The 22,296-nt window shown below is 35.6% G+C and overlaps 1 protein-coding gene across 5 annotated transcripts; it reads right to left on the reverse strand.

Annotated features, from left to right (window-relative positions):
• Positions 1-1,552: 1,552 nt before the first annotated feature.
• LOC110715674 (putative leucine-rich repeat receptor-like serine/threonine-protein kinase At2g19230) lies at positions 1,553-21,470 on the reverse strand. 5 transcript variants are annotated; one of them, XM_021894273.1, is made up of 14 exons: positions 21,147-21,468; positions 17,190-17,417; positions 16,505-17,054; positions 14,166-14,662; positions 13,927-14,062; positions 13,677-13,748; positions 12,571-12,642; positions 12,408-12,488; positions 12,108-12,259; positions 11,314-11,519; positions 11,062-11,188; positions 10,563-10,625; positions 10,242-10,434; positions 1,553-2,433 (listed from the first exon to the last, which is right to left on the reverse strand). In XM_021894273.1, the coding sequence occupies exons 3-14, from the start codon at positions 17,029-17,031 to the stop codon at positions 2,010-2,012; spliced, it is 2,550 nt and encodes an 849-aa protein (XP_021749965.1). In that variant the 5' UTR covers positions 17,032-17,054; positions 17,190-17,417; positions 21,147-21,468; the 3' UTR covers positions 1,553-2,009. The 5 variants fall into 5 exon arrangements, with proteins under 5 accessions (XP_021749965.1, XP_021749963.1, XP_021749962.1 ...); XM_021894271.1 differs by lacking the exon at positions 17,190-17,417 and having other exon boundaries at positions 12,222-12,259; XM_021894270.1 differs by lacking the exon at positions 17,190-17,417.
• Between the last annotated feature and the right edge of the window lie 826 nt (positions 21,471-22,296).

Here is a 22,296-nt window from a genome sequence, read left to right on the forward strand (position 1 = left end):
GCCGAAAAAAAAAATGCCCGAAACGGCTAGGCTAGCGGGTCGGGCTCAACTTGATTAGGTCTAATCAAAGCTAAAAGCCGACCACACAAAGCCCACCAATGGCCGAGCAAGCTATTGCTTGGCCCTGCCGCAAGGCAATGTGAGCAGCGAGCTAATATACGTACTTCAAAAAAAAAAAAACTAATACCCCCTCTGTATTTTTTAAGTGTTACATTTTGACCAAACAAGCATGTCGAGACACAGCTTTTCCCACTAATTTATCTAATTATATATTAGTAAATTATATGGAATTTGATAATATGAAATTATACATTATGAGTACGTTATGACGAATCTAACAATGTATTATACAATAACATTTGTTCTCTTTAAATTAGTAAAGTCAAAACCATTATATAAATAGTAAAAAAAGTCAAAGTGTAAGACTTAAAAAAAACACTGAGGGAGTACGTACAATTTTTCCCTTCATTCATTTCCCACTCAATCAAGTATTCCCTCCGCTACTCCGCTACTCTCAGCTCTTTCTTCATTCATTTCCCACTCAAGTCTCAATCTCACACATCATCTCTCTGTTGCTGTCAACCACACCATCTTTCTTCATTCATCTCCCTCTCAGTCTCACCCATACTATGTCACGCACACCATAAGCGTTTCTAGCAAAATTATGAGTATGAAAAAAGACATTATGACAGTGAAAAAGGGGAAGGCGATTTCAATAAATGTTCAAGAAGGCAAGGGTCGTGAAAGGTACGAAGTATTACTTATAACTAACCTCTATTACTAAATTTACAGCAAAATTGAAAATCATAAACCATAATTAGATAATCTTTAATTTAATTAAAGTTAATTCAATAGACATTTCAAAACCCTAACTTTAATAAGGTGCGTATTGGAGCTTAATAAACCAATTTTATGTACACTAATTGATTAATTGGGTACTGTATGTAGTTTATTAATCTAAAAATGGGGTTTACTTTTTTTAGTGAATTAGATTGAATGTGTCTGATTAATTTGGTTATTTTGACATTCAAAAGAAGCAGAGTTTTTAATGGGGAAAAGGTCTTTATATAGTGAAGATATAGTTGGGTTATCGCATCAAAAAAAAAAAAGATATAGTTGGATTAAGTTGGGAAAGTGGGTCCCTCAAATGATAAATCTAACGTAATCTGTCAAGTGGTAGTGGTAAACCGGTAACATATCAAAACAAAGTTAAAATAAAAGTAGTTATTCATAAAAGTTGCGAAGCTTTTACAATAGTCGTAGACTACGGACGACTATGGTCGACTACAATAAGAGATTGAATCTCAACCGTTTATTTATTAATTGATTAATCCTAGGCGTTCAAGTCATCAAGTCTAGTCATTAAGTCATTACACAGTCATCATGTCTAGTGACCAAGTCATTACACAGTCATCATATCTAGTCATTATACAGTCATTAAGTCTAGTCATTACACAATCATCACGTCTAATAATTAGTCATTTGCCACGTGTTGCATTTTTATTTGTCCAGAATTTATTTTATTTTTTATTTTTTTAGAAAACTTTTTTTCCTTTTTTTTTTTCCATTTCCTCTTCATCTTCTTCCTCCCCTTCAAAACTCCATGGCTCCATGAATGGAGCTCCATTTCCGGCCAGCCCTTTGCCCACCACACCTCCACCTCCACCTCCGGCCAAGGATGCACGGATTCGATTATCTCCCGTACCAGAAACGTATCTAGGCAATTTCTGACGGTTTCCTATGAAGCCCAACCTCTTTTTTTTTTTACAAAAAAAGCCCCAAATCAGTAGAATACTTACCTAATTGTTGATTTCCCCCAATTTTCAAAAACCCTAAAATTTTCGAACTCTGATTTTTATTTGTTTGATACTTAAAATTAGTTGTTTGCAAAATTTCCCAAATCAAATTACATAAACATACAGTAGTACATGGATACTGATAATACGTTACAATAAAAGAGTTCTTCTGTTATAAATATCAAAGTGATTTTCCAGCATCATTTCAGGTGGCTACCTTGCTGTTGGACCCATTTCAATAGATGTATCGACAATGGCAATGTCAGTAGTAGGATAACCATATCCATGGTTGTCCATCTCTCTATTTCCTCGGGACATTTCGATGGCTAAACAATCATTCAGATCACTCAACACTTGGTTCATGCTTGGCCTTTGGATTGAAGTAGATGATACACACATCATAGCAATCTCCAAGGCTTTCCATGCAGAGTTGGTGGTGAAATGTCCTTCCAATCTCTTATCGACAATGAGTTCTATATCCCCACTCTCAAGCTTAGGAGTAGTCCATGCACTTATGTGTATTGGTTCAGCATTATTGCTTCTCACAATTGGTGATTGCCCTGTGATGAGCTCCAACAAAACAACCCCGAAACTAAACACATCGCTCTTCTTATTAAGTCTTTGATAGTTATAGTATCTGTAACACAAGACATTATGATAGTCACTCGTCAGAATAAGGAATTCATTCAATATTCTAGTATCTCTTTCAAAAGCTTAGAAATTACACCACATATGATGAAGGAAATTTTGCAAAAAACCACATTTCATAACAATTTTTTGCAAGAAAACACCTTATAATTTTTTTTTTTTTTTTTTGCAATGACACACCTTAAATTTTTTTTTTTTTTTGCAAATCAATACTTTTATGCCGGAAATTGAGGTTTGACCCCCATTTTCCGGCATTGACTACCCCAATCCACCCACGAAACTACCTCTCTCGCCAGCCCTACCCAAGAAACCACCTCCTTCCCCAACTCCACCCACAAAACCACCATTTTACAGCATTGACCACCCTAAACACACCCCTTTAACGGCGTTGACCACCCTAAACACACCCCTCTAACGAAGTTGACCACCCTAAACCCTCCTCTATAGCCCTAGCCATCCTTCTTCCCTCCACTGTCAGAGCCGACACCCCTAGCCGCACTCCCCCATCCCTAAATTAACACTTGAACCACCCTAAATCCAGATTTCGCAAGGTGATGGAAACAAAGGAGTTTCATTTCGTTGGTGGGGATTAGGAGGGGAGGCGGTTTCGTAGGTGGAAGGAAGGAGGGGATTATTTTGTGAATTGGGCTGGGGAGGGGGAGGTTTCGTGGGTGGGGTTGGGTAGTCAATGCCGGAAAATAGGGTTTGACCCCATTTTCTGGCAAAAAGGTATGGTTTTTCAAAAAAAAAAAAAAAAAATTGATTAAGGTGTGGTTTTGCAAAAAAAAAATTGTATGGTGGCTTATTGCAAAAAATTGCTTATAAAAGGTGTTTTTTTTTGCAAAATTTTCTATTATATATGGAAGCATAATATATACACACTAGAAGTAAACTTTTAATAAAAAGCACTGGTCCCTTGCTAGGGTGAGTCAGTTCCGCGCTAGGGTTTGCGAGTAAGTTTTCCACATTTTTTTGACCAATTCTATTCAATTTCTTGACGATTTCATTCGATTTTCTGCCAATTTTCTTCTTTTGATTCCTGTTTGGGTAGTATGGGGGAGGAATTAATTAAAGATTGGGAAAAACTCAGATTGACAGAGGAGGAGGGGGAAGTTTTAGGGGGTGACTATGTCGAAATTGTCAGTGAAGACACGAAAACTAAACTGAACCTTACGTTAGTAGGGAAGTTATGGACTGTTAAACCCTATAATATTGAAGCTATGAAAAAAACCTTAACGAATGTATGGAGATTGAAGGAGAAGTTCGCAATCAGGGTCGTAGAGACAAATTTATTTGTCTTTCAATTCTTTTGTGAGGAAGACAAAGAGCGTGTACTTGAAGGAAGGCCGTGGTTTTTCGATGAAAAACTCTTGCTTTTACAGGAGGCTATTGGAGAACAACAGCCATCAGAAATTGAATTTAAGTACGCCCCTATGTGGGTGCGCTTGTTAGATGTCCCTTTGAACAAAAGATCGATGGAGGTGATGTATGATGTAGGAGAGTTCCTTGGAGGATTTTTGGAAGCCGATGATGATGATCCTTTGGGATGGGGTGATTTCTTGAGGATAAAAGTACAATTTGACATAAACAAGCCGTTGAGAAGGGGTTTGTTTCTGGCGATGGGTAAAAATCACTCCTGCTGGGTGGATTTAAAGTATGAAAGGTTAGCTGATTTTTGTTTTTTCTGCGGTCGGTTGGAACATACAAAAAAGGAATGCCAGTACAAGGAAGTTAATGAAGATGAAGCTTCAAATTTTGTGTTTCAATATGGTCCATGGCTTAGAGCAACCCCGAAAAAGAAGGTAAGAGTTGATATGGCTGAGCGAGAAAAGAAGAAGGAGTGTATGAATAAACTGAAGGCAGCGCCAAAATCAAGAAGAATTCCTTCTTATAATGACCCTGATGTCATTAAGCTTGGTCCCGTTGGGGTCGCAAGAAGACTATCATTCACATCCCCAAAACCTTCGAACTATGTTTAAGAAGTGAAAAGTCCTAGAAGTAAGCAGGCTTCTCTTGTGGCTGTTGAAGATAAATATGGGACTAACATGGTCCTAAGAGTAATGGAAGTTTCGAAGCAAGGGGAGGAAGATAAGCTAGGGAATGTCGAAGAAAAGAAAGAGGATGGGGAACTTGATGTGCAAGCCATGAATAATGGGCGAAATAAGGTGCTAGGTGTCGAACCCTTTGCTGTGCTCTCTAACCAGGTGCTGCGTGAGGGGAAGGGAACAGAAGGAAAGGTGAGGGGGGAAGGGGATACTAAAGGGGAAGGGAGTGAAGAGGGAGAAGGTGATAACAACAAGATTAAAAAATTGAAAAAAGTCAAAATAATAAAAGGTGAGAAAAAGAGGGAGGTGAGGGTGGGAATGTTGCTGTCAGGGGGTAAAAGAGGGGAAAGGGAAGACGAGGGAGTTGAGTGTGATATGATGGTGGATGGGGAGGAAGGTGTTGATATGAATAAAAGACGTAAGGTGGAACTCTTGACTCAAAATGTGACGGGCCCCACACCCTGGACTCTTGGTGAACAATGAATTACATCATTTCTTGGAATTGTAGAGGTTTGGGGAACACCTCGGCTGTAACGGCGTTAAAAAATATCATTTTTCTTGAAAAACCCCAAATTATTTTTCTGTCAGAGACTAGATTGGAGTGTCATGAAATGGAAAAAATAAAAATAAAGCTCAAAGTTTAATAACTTGTTAGCCGTGAGTTGTGTTGGTGATGGGAGAAAAAGGAGTGGTGGGATTGCCTTGCTTTGGAAGGATTCTATAGTGGTGGATATTAAATCTTACTCCCTTAATCATATTGACTCTTGGGTCAAAATGCCGAAGAAGAAGGGGTGGAGGTTCACTGGGATTTATGTCACCCTGAGGATGAAAATAAGCACAAGACGGGAATGTTACTGAAAGTCTTCATGTGGGTGTGCGGTGGGGATCTCAACCTTATGCTTTTGTCGAGCGAGAAACAAGAGGGTAGAGATTTCAACTTGGGTGAAGCTGACATTCTAAGAAGTGCCGTGGCTACATGTTGTTTGGAAAATATGGGTTTTATTGGTCATCCTTTTACATGGACAAATAATAGGGGAGGTGAGGATAATTTGCAAGAAAGGTTGGATAGGTATCTGGCGAACAAGGAATGGAGGGAGCTCTTCCCGGGCTAATTTGTGTCACATCTCTCAAAACGCAAATCTGATCATCTTCCTATCTTGTTATGCATTAGTGAAGGTGTAGGGAAGCAGAAGAAGAAAAAAAAGGGTAGACAATATAGATTTGAGGAAATGTGGCTTAGAGATGAGACTTGTGGTGATATTATTGCAAATACGTGGAGTAGTGAAGGTGATATTTGCTCAAAAATTGCTAACACGTCGTTGAATTTGAGTGCTTGGAGTCGAAACAAATTTGGTGATTTTGTGAAGGAATTGAAGGAGTGTAGAGCTTGTATGGAGAGTCTTATGGAGGAGAGTCAAACGGAGAGTGTTATTGCACAATTGAGGGCCTTGGATGATAGAATGGATGAGTTAGAAAGGAGGGAGGAGTTGTATTGGAGACAGCGGAGTAGGAAAGATTGGTTAAAGTTTGGGGATAAGAACACAACTTTTTTCCATACGAAAGCCAACCAAAAAAAATCCAGAAATCACATTCGAGAGATAAAGGACGCCGCGGGCAATGTGTATGATGATGACCAGATTTCGGAAGCGATGGTTTAACATTTTAATGAGTTGTTCGTGCGAGTGGTATTGTCGAGGCAGATAGTGTAATTGAGGTGGTAGATTCGGCAATATCAACCGAGCAATGTGATGATCTTGCGGCTCCCTTTACCGGTGAAGAAGTTCGTGAAGCTCTTTTCCAAATGCACCCCTCAAAGGCCCCCAGCCCTGATGGTATGTCTGCTATTTTTTTCCAAAAGTTCTGGAATACTGTTGGTGCGGATGTGATCTCTAGCTCACTAAATATTTTGAATAATGGTGGTGATATTAGCTCTATTAATCAGACTCATATTGTTTTAATTCCGAAAAAGAAAGAATGTGAGTCTCCTGTTGATTATAGACCTATAAGTCTATGTAATGTGCTATATAAAATTGTGTCAAAGGTTCTAGCAAACAGACTTAAAAATTTTTTGCCATCAATTATTAGTGAGTCGCAAAGTGGGTTTTTTCCTGGAAGGTTAATCACCGACAATATTTTGGTGGCTTATGAATGCTTCCATTATCTGAGGAAGATGAAAACAGGGAAGAAAGGCTACCTGGGTCTGAAACTTGATATGAGTAAGGCCTATGACAGGGTGGAGTGGTTAATCTGGAAAAAATGATGATGAAATTTGGCTTCCCGGATGTGTTTGTGAAGAACATTATGAAGTGTGTCTCATCGGCTTCTCTTGATGTCCTTGTGAATGGACAACCTTCTCGGGTGTTCAAGCCTAGCAGGGGCTTGCGGCAAGGAGACCCTATATCTCCTTTCCTATTTATTATGTGTGCAGAAGGGTTATCTGCCCTCCTAAGGGATGCAGAGAGGAAAAAAATCATTCACGGGGTGAAAATAGGAAGGCATGTAGAGCCTATTTCTCACCTATTTTTTGCGGATGATAGTCTGATTTTTGTCAGGGCAAATGAAGAAGAAACTGATAGTGTTCTGGATATTCTTTCAACTTATGAGTTGGCGTCGGGCCAAAAATTGAATATGGAAAAATCGAAACTGTCATTTAGCCGAAACATTGATCGTGAGAAGAAAAATATGCTTCAGATGAAGTTATCTTTTAAGGTTGTCGATGGACATGACAAGTATCTTGGGCTTCAAACTTACATTGGGGGCTCCAAAAAACAGGTTTTTCAGAGTATTCAAGATAGGGTGTGGAAGAAACTCAAAGGTTGGAAGGAACACTTTTTTATCACAAGCCGGAAGGGAAATTATCATCAAATCTGTTGCCCAAGCTATTCCTATTTATGCTATGCAATGTTTTTCCATCCCCATTAGCATCCTTAATGAGGTGGAAAAAATGTGTAGAAATTTCTTTTAGGGGCAAAAAGGTGAAGAACGTAAAATGTGTTGGGTGGCTTGGAAGAATATGTACCGTGGAAAAAATCAAGGGGGTATGGGATTCCGGAACATGCAATTTTTCAATAAAGCTATGTTGGCAAAGCAAGCTTGGAGAGTGTTCACCAACGAGAAATCTTTAATGTCTCGGGTTCTCAAAGGTAAATACTTTCCCTCCTCTTCTTTTTTTGATGCTAAAAATGTGTCGGGGATGAGTTATACTTGGAGATCTATTTTAAGTGTAAGGGGAGTTATTGAAAAAGGGGCAAGAAAAATTATCGGAGGAGGAAGTAGTATTAATATTTGGGACGACCCATGGGTCTCAAGGTTGCCAAATTTCCGTGTGATTTCTTCCAAGGGTGATGGAGAAAATGTGCGAATATATGTGAATCAATTATGGGAGGGTAGGAATTGGGATGTGAGCATTCTTCATGGTCTTTTTTCTGACAGGGAGGTTGAAGATATTTGTAGTACTCCAATACCATTATTTGATAGCTCGGATGGTTGGTGTTGGCATTTTTCTAAAGATGGCAATTATAGTGTGAAGAGTGCTTACCACCTCTTAATTGAGAATGATGAGAATGGCAGAGCTTCTTCATCCAATGTCCCTCCTATATTTAATTGGAAGATAATATGGCAGGCAAAGGTCCCTCAGAAGATAAATTTTTTTGCTTGGCGTTGCATTAAAGATGCTATTCCGGTGAGAATGAGACTAGTTTCTAGGGGCATGGATATTGATCAAATTTGCCCGATGTGTGGTGAAGCGGATGAGACAACATTGCATATGATGTTACATTGTCCTAAGGCTGCCTTGATTTGGAGCCTTTCAGTGCTGAGACTTGATCCGAATGAGGTGGTAGCAAGCTGCCTTCGAAGCTGGTGTGCTAGCATGAGTGAAAAAATAAAGGATCCTCATTGGTGGGATTTATTTTGGTATTTGGCATGGGGAGTTTGGCTGCAACGAAATGCTTGGGTTTTCGAGAAAAAATCGAGGTATGTGATCGATATAATACATAAGGCAGTGGGATTGGTGGGAGAGTATGAAGAAGCGATGAAAGTGGCCTCTGTGAGTAAGCCGAGCCAAATGCTGAACTCTGTGTGGAAAGCTCCCCCAGGGACATGTATAAGCTGAACTCGGTTGCAAATCTGGGCGTTAATCAGCAGCTAGGAGTGGGAGGCGTGTTGAGGGATGCGGAGGGGGTTGTGTTGTTGGCTTTCTGCTTGAAGGTGAAAGGCAATTTTGAGGTAGAGGTGGGTGAAGCAATTGCGTTGCGGCAAAGTCTCTTGACTGCCCTTCAAGCTGGTTTTAGAAATATGGTGCTTGAAACTGACAACTTGAAGCTATTCCATCATATGGAGAAGGGCATCATTATGCCGAGTGCTTTTGGGAATATGGTTAGTGACATCCTTCGATTGGCTAGCCAATGTTTTCTTGCTCTTTCTCCTTTGTTAGAAGAAAGGGTAATGGTGTTGCTCATAGCTTAGCTAAGTTAAGTAGTACTTTTAGTGATTATCGTGTTTGGTTAGAAGAGTATCCCCCTGAAATTCATGGGGCGATTTGTAATGACTTTAAATCTTTGTTGACGTAATAAAAAGCTAAGCTCTGATTGGTGTAAAAAAAAAATGAAAGCATAATATATAATTGGAAAAATTGATGGGAATAATCTCACCTTTTGAGCATCGGAGATTAATAATCCCACCTTTGGGATTCTTTTTAATAATCCCACCTTTGATATCAATCCACTTTAAATAGTTCCGGGTGACCAGTAACCGGTTGAAGAGGTAATTTTTTTTATTAAGTTTATTTTACACGTGTCACAATTTGATTTGTCCAAAATTAAAATTAAAATTAAAATTAATCAAAAAGTAAAAAGAAAAAAAGAAAATTAACAACACAGCCACGCCATCCCCACCAGTCCACCACCATCCCCACCACCATCCAAACCCAGACTAGAAACTACCGCCACCAGACGCGAAACCACCGCGACCCGAAACCACTACCACCACCAAGACGTGAAACCACCACCATCCAGACCAATTAACCCCTTCAAACAAATCGCAACCCAATTAACCCCTTCAAACAAATCGCAACCCACCAAATTGACTAGGAAACGACGTGATTCAATTCGAGATCAGGGGAGGACAGAGAGGTCGGAATTGGGGATAGGGAAGGCTAACGCGACCGAGAAAGGGATGGAGGACGCTGAGGGGTTGGGGTCGCGACGGGATCAAAAGGGGTTTTCGAGGGGAGGGGGCTGCGGAGTTGGGTCTATGAGGGTAGGGGGTCAATTGCGACACCGGAGCCGGAGCCAAAGCTGTCGTTGGAGGCTGGGTGGCCGGAGTCGCGGGGCTCGGGATAGTGGTGTCTGATTGGGCAGCTGGTGGGTGATGGGTGGGTGGTTTTATTTATTTTATTAATTTTCTTATAAAATATTTAATTTAAATTTTTTTTTTATTTTTTCGACCAATGATAAGCCGCCACGTGTCAAGTAACTTGTTATAACAGGTTACTTGACCGGTTGAGACTATTTAAAATGAATTGACAACAAAGGTGAAATTATTAAAAAGAAACCCAAAAGTAGGATTATTAATCTCCGATGCTCAAAAGGTGGGATTATTCCCATCAATTTTTCCGAGAGAAAATCTGGTTTGCTAGCTTGGCCGAGAAGATCTTTTCCGTTATCTTACCTAATTCTTCTAGTTAGAAAGAAAATAATGTTCAAATGATTCCCTGTACAATTGAAGTCAACTATGAGAATTGTAAACTTACTCTGGATCAACATAGCCACGTGTTCCCATCACGTTAGTACTCAAACCACTCTCAGTACCTTCAATAGAGAATGTTTTGGAGATGCCGAAATCTGAAATCTTGGCGTGCATGTTCTCGTCTAGTAGAATATTGGAAGTTTTCATGTCTCTATGTACTATAGGAGGTTCACACCCACTATGCATATACTCCAAACCTACAGTTACAATATTTTATCATTAATGCAAGTTAACCTTGTACAGCATATAATCAAACAATGTCAAGCAACATTTTCTCATATGAAATTATAGTGCTGCATTTAAGTATATAACACAATCAACTGACCTTGTGCAGCGTCTATGGCAATTTGTAGTCTCTCTTTCCAACATAAAACCCTAGTATGTTTATCTACAAAAAGCAAATGAACATATTTTGTTACTACATTATTCATGCATTCCCGTGCAAATGAATATAAACCAATTATACATATTTCGTACAAAATAATTTAATGTCAGTAAATTTTGTGTAGACTATCCTAAAGAAGGGTTCCATTGTGAATAACTACCCGTTTTTAAAATTATTGTTTAGAACTACCCATAAGAAAACAAACGTTTGTCTAGCACTACCCATTAACGGTCTCCGTCCAATTGAGCTGTTTGTAGGGCCCACTCTTATGGTTTAATTGTCGGAAATCGTTTATGGGTAGTGTTAGACAAACTTTTATAAATAATATTTTAAAAATGGGTAGTTATTCACAAAACATTCTATCTTTAGGGTAGTTCTACACAAATTTTCTTTAATGTCATGGTCACAGTACAATTTTGCTTGTTAATTGTTTGTTTACCTGATAAATGTTGTTTTAGGTTACCATTAGTTACATGTTCATAGATGAGTGCCATGGCTGTGCCTTCCTCACAATAACCTATGAGAGAAACAAGGCTTCTATGATGAACTCTTGTTAACAGTTCAGCCTGTCATTTAGAAAACAGAGTTGTTATTTATTTTGTTAAGGTAGTTTATAGGATGCATAAATTATGCTTTCTTTTGTATAGATCTCAACCTTCAGATAGTGTATATTAGAATGAAAATTTTATACCTCAGTACGAAACAACTTTAAGCTTAGAGTGGATGGGTTTATCATTTTAATAGCCACAGGAGTACCATCTTGTAAGGAGCCTTGATAAACTGCTCCAGATCCTCCTCTTCCAATAATTGTTTGGAAATTATTGGTCATATTCATCACTTCCACGTATGTGAAACTCCGACTCTCCAGCTTCAATGATGCATTTTTAATGTATCTTGCTAAACAATGAAAAAACATAGCATAATCTACCGCTATAACTATACACAAACCAAAGAAAAATCATAGTTCATAACATCATTTCAGCTCTATTCAGTCCAGTAAATGTGAACAGGCTCTAAAACTAGACCTGATTAATGTTGTTATATACTACCTCTGTTTTTAAATACTTGCTCTATTTCTCTTGGGCACGAATGATGATGCTAATATTTGATCAATAATATCTTTAATTATTAATAACTATAAATTCTAACAATTGAAAATTAATAACCTATTCACTGAGACGATTTCAACAAGTACCCACAAGACTATATTTTTTCTTATGTATAAATCATAAACATTAGTCAAAGTAGGACGAACGAATAGTGTAAAAAATAGAATTGGAGCAAGTATTTAAAAACGGAAGGAGTATTAGCTGGTGGATCACTGTTCGATCTAGTGCTATTGTTGATTTAAAGACTTTAATTATGAATGATTTCAAGCCACATTATTTAAGGTGAATCTCTAATAATTCAAAAAATTGGTATGATGTCTTTAATTATAATAATATATACCCTTAGAATGAATAAGTACAAAAAACTTTAATATACCTGTTTTCTTCCTTTTAAGTATACAAATCAATATTGCTATCGAAATAATGATGAATATTATAGATGTTATTGAAGACAATATAGCCACCATCTTCTTTGAATTCTTTTTCTTACATGGGTTTGACATACACACATCTGGATTGCCCTCCAATCTGGGAAAAGGATACAAATAAAGTTGGGAGGTGGAATAATGTTAAAACTTTAATTACAAGAACAATTATGATTATTAAAAAGTTCATTGCTCGGTTTTTTCTTATGATGAAAATTATACATGATAGCATGGAATATAACTTAACCTACCTCAAAATTATAGAGCCATCTTCCACCTTTTTGCTGAGTGCTATCGGAACTGGACCAGTGAGCATATTACTTCTTAAATCTCTATTACAGAAGGATTAGACAAGGTCAACTTCATACACATCTCAAGTCTTAAGAAGTTGGTTAAAGCAACTAAAAAACTTACATAGTATGTAGAGATGGCATCTTAGCTAGAAAATCAGGTATTACCCCTATAAGATTATTATATGAAAGATCCCTGAAGCAACAAAATTCACAAGGTCAAGAACACCTATCATACCATAAAACACGTCATTTCACTTGTATTAGCGTCAGATGATACTCTATGTATGTGACAAGATATTCAATCATCAGCCTAAATGCCCTTGTGTATACATATTGGGATATGATCTTTCTATGACATGACACTTAAGATCAAACTCCTAACACCATCTCCAATGTTGAGACTCAACTTTGAATATTGAGATACAAAATGAGTTTTTTTTTTTTCGCCAATGGTGATACCCAACCTAATTCTCAATTTGGCAACCCATGTGAAGTTTAATTTCTCAATGGTGAGTCTCTAAAGTATACTAATGTCACCTTCAATTTATGACCCACAAAATCTATATTGTAAGTTTTTCAAAAAAAAAAAAAAAAAAAACCTTAAATTAATTACAAAATATATTATAATAAAGTGCCTACACTTTTTGCCAAATGAGATTTAAAGTTGAGTATCTAAATTTAGCAAGAAAATTGCTAAATTTAAATACCATCTTATTAATATCTTTTGCAAAAAATACTCTCTCTCCTAAAAAAACTCACTCAAGTCTTCTCACCATCGAAGATGGTCTAATAGCAATAATAATGTTAAAAGTTGAATGTATATTGTGTTGCCAATAGTTTTAAGGATATATGAGTTGGTCTTTACACAATATTGTACAATGAATCTTAGCTTGATAGAATAACAATAAATAGGTACACTTTATGTCCTTATTCTTTAATTTACTATTTGAGTTTCATGATCAACTTTTGCCGATCCCTTTGTATAGAAAGAATGTGTGTAGTAAAAATCAAAGTGTGAAATAATAAACAAAAATGAATAGAGAGGGTGTATTGTAAACGCGTCTACACATATGTTTAATTTATGTGCATACATGTATAGTATATATACTTTTGTGGATGATTTTACATATCTAACAAACACAATTACTCAAACTTTTGGTTGAATAACCTACTTTATAATTAAAACTTATTTATATACGAAGTACGGAGTATATAATGTCAACTTACAAGTAGGTTAAAGCTGTAAGAGCAGACAATGAAAGGGGTACATCTCCAGCCAATCCATTGAAAGTCAAATTCCTGGCATTCAATTCATTTTCAAATATAGATACTAATATATTTATTGTATCAAATCATTGCGTAACTTCAAAAAGGATATGTTTAGTATTGAGATAGGAATGTATATTATCTCATGTCATATTATTCTCATAATATGATATCCCAATATATACATTCCTATCTAATTATTTAGACTCACAAAGAAGTTATTCGAGGGGACTTATGACCATTGCTGCTGCATTCTAAACCATCCCAAGGAACAATAGGTAGACAAGGATCCCCTTGCCAACTCGCCGGCACTGTGTAGTTCATCTTGATGTTCATAACAGCATCAACTGGATAATAATGAAAGCAAAAGAATTAATACTTGTATTTATTATTGAAAAAGTTCATTCAAGAATGTTTACTTTTTTTTTTTCTCTCTAAGCTGTAACTTACCATCATTCTGGTTTGTTGCTAATGCTTTGAGGTCTACTATTTCATATATCTCAAAAGCGTTGAGAATAGGAGGGAGTTTCGACGTATTTGTCTTCGTAATGAGAAACTCGATGGAAGATCCATTAGTCAGTGTTATTACATCGGAAACGATGGTTAACGGTTGCAAATATCTGGGGCTAATTATTTCTGACTGATATTTTCCAGGTATTGAAATAGTAAATTCTCTTGTTTCATTACTTCCCAACTTCTGAATTTCTGCAAAGTGCCAGAAAACCCATACTAATCCAGTATTTAAGGATCCCATACACCGACTGTAGTAATTTAAGGAGATATTGCTAGGCATAGGAACGGCAACTGTCTTTAAAACTGATGGTGGTAACTCGTAGTGATCGATGAACGTAGAATTCATTGATTGATCAGTTTTTAAAGAGCCCCAAGTGTGAATATTATTAGCTGGAACTCCGCACCATAGTCGATCATATGGATCATCAGCTACACTAAAAAAATAACATACAAGTGTACAAGAAATGAGATTCTAAATATTGTGTTAGCCTTAATGATCATAATAGAGACAATAATAGAAACTAGAATAATGCAATAGTATGCATTGCTTAAAATCGTAATATGATCGAGGATGCCCCAATTTCTCATGGTAAGAAACAAATTTTGTTTCTCACATGACATTTTCGCAAATAAACCAACAACTTTATTTAATTGTAAAGCCCACAATAATGAAAAAGTTGTTGATTTATTCACAAAATGTCCTCATGAGAAACAAATTTCGTTTCTCACCATGAGAAACATGGAATTTCCCAATATAATCTCGTTTCATTTTTATGTTTTGATTTAGAATTTGGAGGAATCTCCCAAAATTTCCCATTACCGTATGTCCCCTCTTTTTTATTTTAATTACAGCACTTTAGGGGGCGTTTGGTTCGCAGAGTGATATGGGGTTGGGAAGGGATGAAGTTAAGGTGGTATCGTGTTGGAACTTGATATATAATATTATGTGTTTGGTTTAATATTGGAATGGAATATCTCACTATTCTCTCTTTTTGTTTGATACCTAAAAGAATAGAATGAGTCAAACCCACCTCCCTCCAAAGGTTTCTAAACGTCATACCTCATGGGTTTGAGATATGAAGTATGAGTTTAAAATTCATACTTTTGACAACCAAACATATGGCATGGATTTTAGTCATTCTAACTCATACTTCATACCTATATTTAGCGAACCAAACGCCCCCTAAAAGACACAAAGTTTTATGCAGTTGAGTTAAATTTGATTTTATGCAGTTTAGTTAATGTTGTTAAAATATTGTGTAAGTGAGGTTTATTTGGAAATTTAAAAAATGATAAAAATTTTTTTTAAAAAAAGGTAATAGTGGATACATACTGGTTCCAATAACATTGCAACAAGGATGAAAGTACGCACCTTAAAGCACATTTTATATGTTAAATATTTATAAATATATAGAAAAAACATTTTAAAAAGTTGATATTGTGAAAATATTTGAGAGTCCAACAAGATCTCACATGCATGGCTATATTTTGCTTAACTTATAAATCATATTATGTGGTAAAAAAGAGTGATGAATAGTGTAAAAGTCTCATTGTTGCAATATTAGAACGGTTGAAGTATTAAATAAATTAATGGGTAGGGCCTGCTCTCATTGACTGAACTCAGCTGAACTGAACTGAACTAAACTGAGCTGAGCTGACCTGAACTGAAATGAATATTTTTTAAGAGAAGAAAAATTAGGAGCTGAACTGAACTGAACTGAGTTGTTTCAACGTATTAGAACAAACCCTTAAGAGAAGAGAAATAATATAAGGTGTTGTTTGGTTGATGTGGGAATTTAATTCCCATAGGAATTTATACTTCATGGGAAGTTAATTCCTTAATGAAATTCCTAGGAATTTCATAAATGTGTTTGGTTGGCAATAAGGGAAATTAGAATTCCCATGAATTTTGGTTTACCTAGAGGGGGGGGGGGGGCTAGGTAATTTACTTCCCATGTTTTGTGGGAAGTTGAAATTCCCATGAATTCCCACTTCCTCCATTTTTGCTTTCTTATGCCAGCCAAACAACTCTTCATTTTCTCAATTCCCATGAATTTTCAATTCCCCCATTTTAGAATGTCAACCAAACAAGGCCCAAGTAGGGTAAAAGTGGGGACCATGTGAGGTGAGACATACAAATTATAATACTGTAAAATAGTGTGAGGTATTTTCATTGAAGAAAGTGTGTGTTGCAATAAAAAATAAATAAAAAAAAAAAGTCCATTGTAAAAGTGTTGCAATTTAAAATTCAATGAAGATAGAAATAAAGAAACAACCTTGTATAGGGGTTTGAGTAGAAGCCAGCATCCATGCGCACACGAGTCAATAGTGCACCATCACTGGAATTGTAATTACCCGTAGAGTCGATCAAAGGCTTCAACTCCAATGCAGTAATAAAAGGTGTGGTTGATCCGGTTTTCACCAAACATACATATATCAAGTCATCTTCAGAAGTGTAAATAAGTTCCAAAAACAGTTGTTCTCCAACGGAATCTGGCTTAACTGTTGCCCAAAAATGAACTCCGACATAAAGGTCAAATGTTGGTATGGTGTTTAGTCCATCATAATTTCCATAGTAAAAAGAAGCTCTGATTAAGTAGTTTCTATTTTTGCCTTGTAAAGGTTTCAAAGTGTAACAATTTCTAATTCCATTTGGGAAACTTCTGAGTGTGTTGTAACTTGTCCATAACCCACCAACTGTGTAGTTGCTCTTTACTTCCATGTTTTTTCCGGTGTTTATGAATTCTGAATCCGACTTGTAATATAACCCTCTCGCATTGTTATATTGTGAATCTCTAGTCATTCCACAGTCAATGCTGATGAATCCTTTTAATTTTTTCGCAAGTCAACCACCAAAACAAAACAACCACACATTAGCAATGAAGGCGAACTATACTCTTATATAAGTTCAGAGGAGTAATTTGAATCAAAAAAGATCTTTTACAATCGTTTGTGCCTTACTAGCCTGCTAGGTACAACCGGGTGTATGATGTATGAAATGGTTAAAAGTAGAGCTATCAAAAACTGACCCGGCCTGAAAACTCGACCTGAACCGACAATGATCTGAACCCAACATGTACTCGAACAATGGGGTGAAACTAGGGAACTGTAACTCGACCTGAACCTGACCTGATCTTAACCAAAAACCGATTTGATCCAATACTTTATGACCTGAACCTGAACCTGCACCTGAAAGTAACCGTTAACCGATTTAATCCGACCCGAAAATAATCCGAACTCGAATTAGTACCCGACCCAATTAAAACTTGTACCCGAGTCATGGAAAGTTTAATAAAATTTTATATACCTTTTTACTCATTTTATATACTAGTATAATTCTGTAAACCCTCAATCCGATTTAATAAAATCTTTTGTTCAACTTATATTTAGTTCTACTACCTCCGTTAACATTTATTTGCAACTTTGGAATATCTTATGTCTCTCAAATAATACCCCAAAGTTGCAAGTTAATGTTATTGGCTGTAGTATATTACTCGTATATAGGTTTTATTACAAAAATCTTGATAACTCTTGATCAAATTATGGAAGGCGTAATTATATAGTTCAACTTAACCACATCGATATTTATTAGAATTTAACTTGAACCAAAACCCGACTCAACACTAACCCGAACCCGATTGTACCATCTTATTAACTCATCCAAACTTGACTCAACAACCCAAACCTGAAATTGAATCCGATCCGATTTTAACTCAAATTGAACCCGACCTATATCTGAAAAGGTGAACGACCCGCTATAACATGAACTGAAAATGACCCGACCTGAACCTGAACCTGATATGAAACTAGATTAACCCGACATAACCTGATCCTTGTTTAACCCGAGACCTGATTTAACCCAACCCAAACCCGACCTGAATACCCGAATTGACAGCTCTAGTTAAAAGTCCATACGTATCTTTTATATATAGTTTACACATGTTTCTATAATCACGCCAGTCAAAGCATAATAAAATTTCAGATTTATTATTTTTCCTTATACTCCTTCCATCATAAAATAATTGACACGTTGGACTTTTTTCACTATGTATATATAAACTGTGACTATAGTTTGTCACTAAAATAACAAAAGTATATATTTTATTATAAAATATGTTATTAGATAGGCAATACTTCAAAGTTTCAAAATATATTTTTTGTATAAATTTTCATTAATATTTAATTATATAAAAATAAAATCCAACTAGAATCTCATTATGTGTAAATTTTGATTGTGCTACTTATTTTTGTGGAAAAAGGGAGTATATATATATATATATATATATATATATATATATATATATATATATATATATATATATATATATATATATATATATATATATATTTTGCTAAACTACCCTTACTTTAGGGCATTTCTCTTCACCTTACAAAAAATAATATCTAATAAAACTAGTACCAATGCAAGTTCAACAAAAATAAGTTCAGATCAATCACAAAATTTTTAGTTTAGTAATAATAATTTCAGTTTAAATTAGTAAAAATCAACAACTTTACTTAAAGAAGAAATATAATAGAGAATCAATAAAATTATTTTAATTTGGTTAAATAATTTTAATTTAGTATAAGTAATTTAAGTTTGACAAAAATAATTTCAGCTTATTAAAAATAATTTAAGCTAAAAAAAATAAGGTTAAGAGAACTGCACCTTAGCTTAAAGAAAAAATTTCCTACGACACAATTTATTTTTCATTCCTTGAAAAAAATATACTGTATATGCCCACATTTATGTTTTTATTTTATTTTTTTTCAAATAACAACAAGAAAATGTAGAATAATCTGAACTTGACATTATACTTTTGGAAAAATGGAAAAGAAAAATCCAAGCTTTGTACTTTTTCCTCCTAAAAATCCAACCTTTATTTTATTCATCAAAAATCCAACCTTTATGCCCCATTTTTATCTAAAGGTCCATTACCTGTTGATAACCGGTTTTTTAAAGTTATATGCCACGTGTCAGATAATAATAGGTCAATTATTTTTTTTAATTATTAAAAACAAAAATAATAAAAATAATTAAAAAAACAAAAAATATCAGATTTTCCGGCCACCATTTTCACCACCTCCATTAAATCCGGCCACCATTCCTCACCACCCTCCAATAAATCGGCCACCATTCCTCACCACTTCCCTTTCCGACCCCACCCTCCTTCCCTGACCACCACATCCCCAGAAACCAGCAACACTCGCAACACAATCGCCACAAGAACCCACCCCCAACGAGAGCAGAAACACAAAGAGCAAGCTGCCATTTTTGGTCCACCAACAAATTCCAGAAATAAAGTTCCCCAACTAATCGCAACCTTTGGTTCAACTTTCTCTCTCCTAAACCCCTCAACTTTCGGGTCCGGGTCAGTTACCGAATAGTCTGAAGCGGGTCCGTGTACATAAGCTGTTGGTGCCCATTTCTGTTTCGGGTTTGACAGTCGAAGGTTGGTGGTGCGACGGAGGTGGGTTAAGGAAAGAGAAAATGGCGGGAAGTGACGTGATTGGATGCGGGGGTGAGAGTGGTTGAGTGGTGTTGGTACAGTGTTACAGTGTTCTGGTGGTGTTGGTGGCGTACCAGTGGTGTTGGTGATGTACAGGTGGGTTGTTTCTATTTTTGAGGAGAGAGGAGAGAGAAAGAGGAAGAGTGAGAAAGGAAATTGAAAGGATTAAAAAAATAATAAAAATTTAAACATGTTTAACATGTTAAAGGTTTAATGGATCTGTTAGAGAAAATAGGGTATAAAGGTTGGATTTTTAAGGAATAAAATGAAGGTTGGATTTTTAGAAGAAAAAAGTACAAAAGTTGGATTTTACTTTTTCATTTTTCCTATACTTTTGTCCTTTAATTTCGAATGTGTTATCGTTTTTTGTCTCAATATTAGTACAGTAAGGTCTTCTTCTTTTTCCCAAAAAAAATATTTTTCAATAAAAATAATTTTAGATTAGTTCAACAAAAAATAGTTATAGTTTATTAGTTCAATAAATATAATATCAGTTTTGTAAAAAAAAAAAAAAAAAAAAAAAAAAAAAAAATCAATTCAGTTAAAAACTAGTAATTATAAAGAAGAAATATACTACCTTCATATATATTTTTTTTTATAAAAGCTACACGATATATTTTCGTCTATTTTTTTTTGTAACAGCTACACCTCCTATTTTGGAAACATTTGCAATTTAATAATATACTTTGTATATATCTTTACCCACTAATAATCCCCACTCATATTTACTTAATCATTTCCCACTCCCTCCAATGGTCCTTAGTCCATCTCACACCAATTTACTTTCCATAAAAAAATAATAATAATAAAATAATATTACCTTATCTACCCCGTTAAAATCTTATTTTATTAAACCTCTTGTGCAATCCTGACTCTAGCTTTCAAAAAAAAAAAAAAGGGTGTAATAGGGAATAATTAAAAATAAATTTTGCATGATTGGTTCTAAATTTGATAAACGGACTTGGGCTAAACCCATAACAACTTATCCACTTTATACGACCAATGAGATTCCACCTCAAAATCATATGACAATGAGGAGAGTAGTCCCTTATCCTTATAAAGTGGACACAACTTTCTTGTTTCTTCAATCACATCCCAATATAAAGTCTCACTTACAACACTCAACTAATGTGAGACAACACACCACTTACATGTGGGTTTTCTCATGTGCTCAACAAAATTAAAGTAAAGATAATATTAGTATCTATTATTAAATAAACGTCATGTGATGACCTACTAAACTTTATCTAGGTTGAAAAATGAACATATGAAAGCTTACAAATCAAAAGATTGATACATGTAAATATTTAGTAGGTACGTAGTACTCTAGATTACTAATTTAAAGCATCATAATAATATTTGAATGTATAAGCTAGTTATTAGGACTAAGGAGCTTAATTGTATGTACCTGCAGCAACTCTTTTATCGGCTAACGAAGTCAAATTTGCAGCATCATCAGCAGCCAAGGAGAAAATTAATCCATGATTATAAATCAACAAGTATGGTATAAGCATGTTGATGGTGTTGAATGACATAACCCAAACCCACGACTTTTTCTTACAAAAATACATATGTTTTTTTTTGGACTAATGAATTTGTTATGTGTACATTCAGGCATTCAGCTGCATACTCTTAATACATACTTTGCATAATGCTGTGATTTAATCTCTTTCAGCATGGACTAGTATGAGTCGACTCCAGGCCACTACTTTTCTATTGACTTGACTATGAACCTTCGTTCACCACTCAATCCTAGGATTTTTATTTGGTTAACTTATGGACAACCTCAGTTTACAATTATTTGGTTAACTTAATCCTAGGATTTTTATTTGGTTAACTTAATCCACACAATCCTAGGATTTTTATTTGGTTAACTTATGGACAACCTCAGTTTACAATTATATTCAGTTGTATATATTAGGGGTGTCCATAATTCGGATAAAAACCGAAATTCAATCCAATCCAAACCGAATTATCAATTCGGATCGGATCCGAACTTTAAATCGGATCGGATCGGATCGGATTGAGATTTTTTGGAAATTCGGATTTTCGGATTGGATTGGATTGACCCTAATTGGATCCAATCCAAACCAAAAACCGAATTGTAAAATTAAGCTTGTATATTTTGTATATTTTGAAGTTTAGCTCAAATACATAATACTACATAAAATAAATTAGAGAGACTTTGTATTAATTAATTGATGACTTAACGTTGAACTGTGTATTTTAATCATGATTTTGAAGACTTTTATTTATAGTAAAGCTTTATTTTTATAATTGTATTAGGCGCTAAAAAAATAATGTATTATAATTCGGATTTTCAGATCGGATCCAAATAACCGAATTTTAATTCGGATTGGATCAAGAGAGAAATTCGGATCGGATCGGATTGGAAAATTGAAAACCGAATTATATTTCGGATTGGATCGGATTTAGACTAAATCCAAACCGAAAACCGAACGGACACCCCTAGTATTTATTCTTGTTTTGGACCTTTTGGTGCGCCAAGTCATACATGCGAGCTATGAATTGACTCGTAGAATTACGAGTTTACGACT

This window comes from Chenopodium quinoa, unplaced genomic scaffold (assembly GCF_001683475.1).
Source record: "Chenopodium quinoa cultivar QQ74 unplaced genomic scaffold, ASM168347v1, whole genome shotgun sequence".
NCBI lineage: Eukaryota > Viridiplantae > Streptophyta > Magnoliopsida > Caryophyllales > Amaranthaceae > Chenopodium > Chenopodium quinoa.

Coding starts and splice junctions, on each gene's coding strand:
- LOC110715674 (XM_021894270.1), bottom strand. CDS start 21,309: ATGTATTTTTGTAAGAAAAAGTCGTGGGTTTGGGTTATGTCATTCAAC. Junction 13,749..13,926: donor TCCCCTCGAATAACTTCTTT/GTGAGTCTAAAT, acceptor ATTGAATGCCAG/GAATTTGACTTTCAATGGAT. Junction 10,626..11,061: donor CCTAAAACAACATTTATCAG/GTAAACAAACAA, acceptor TGCTTTTTGTAG/ATAAACATACTAGGGTTTTA.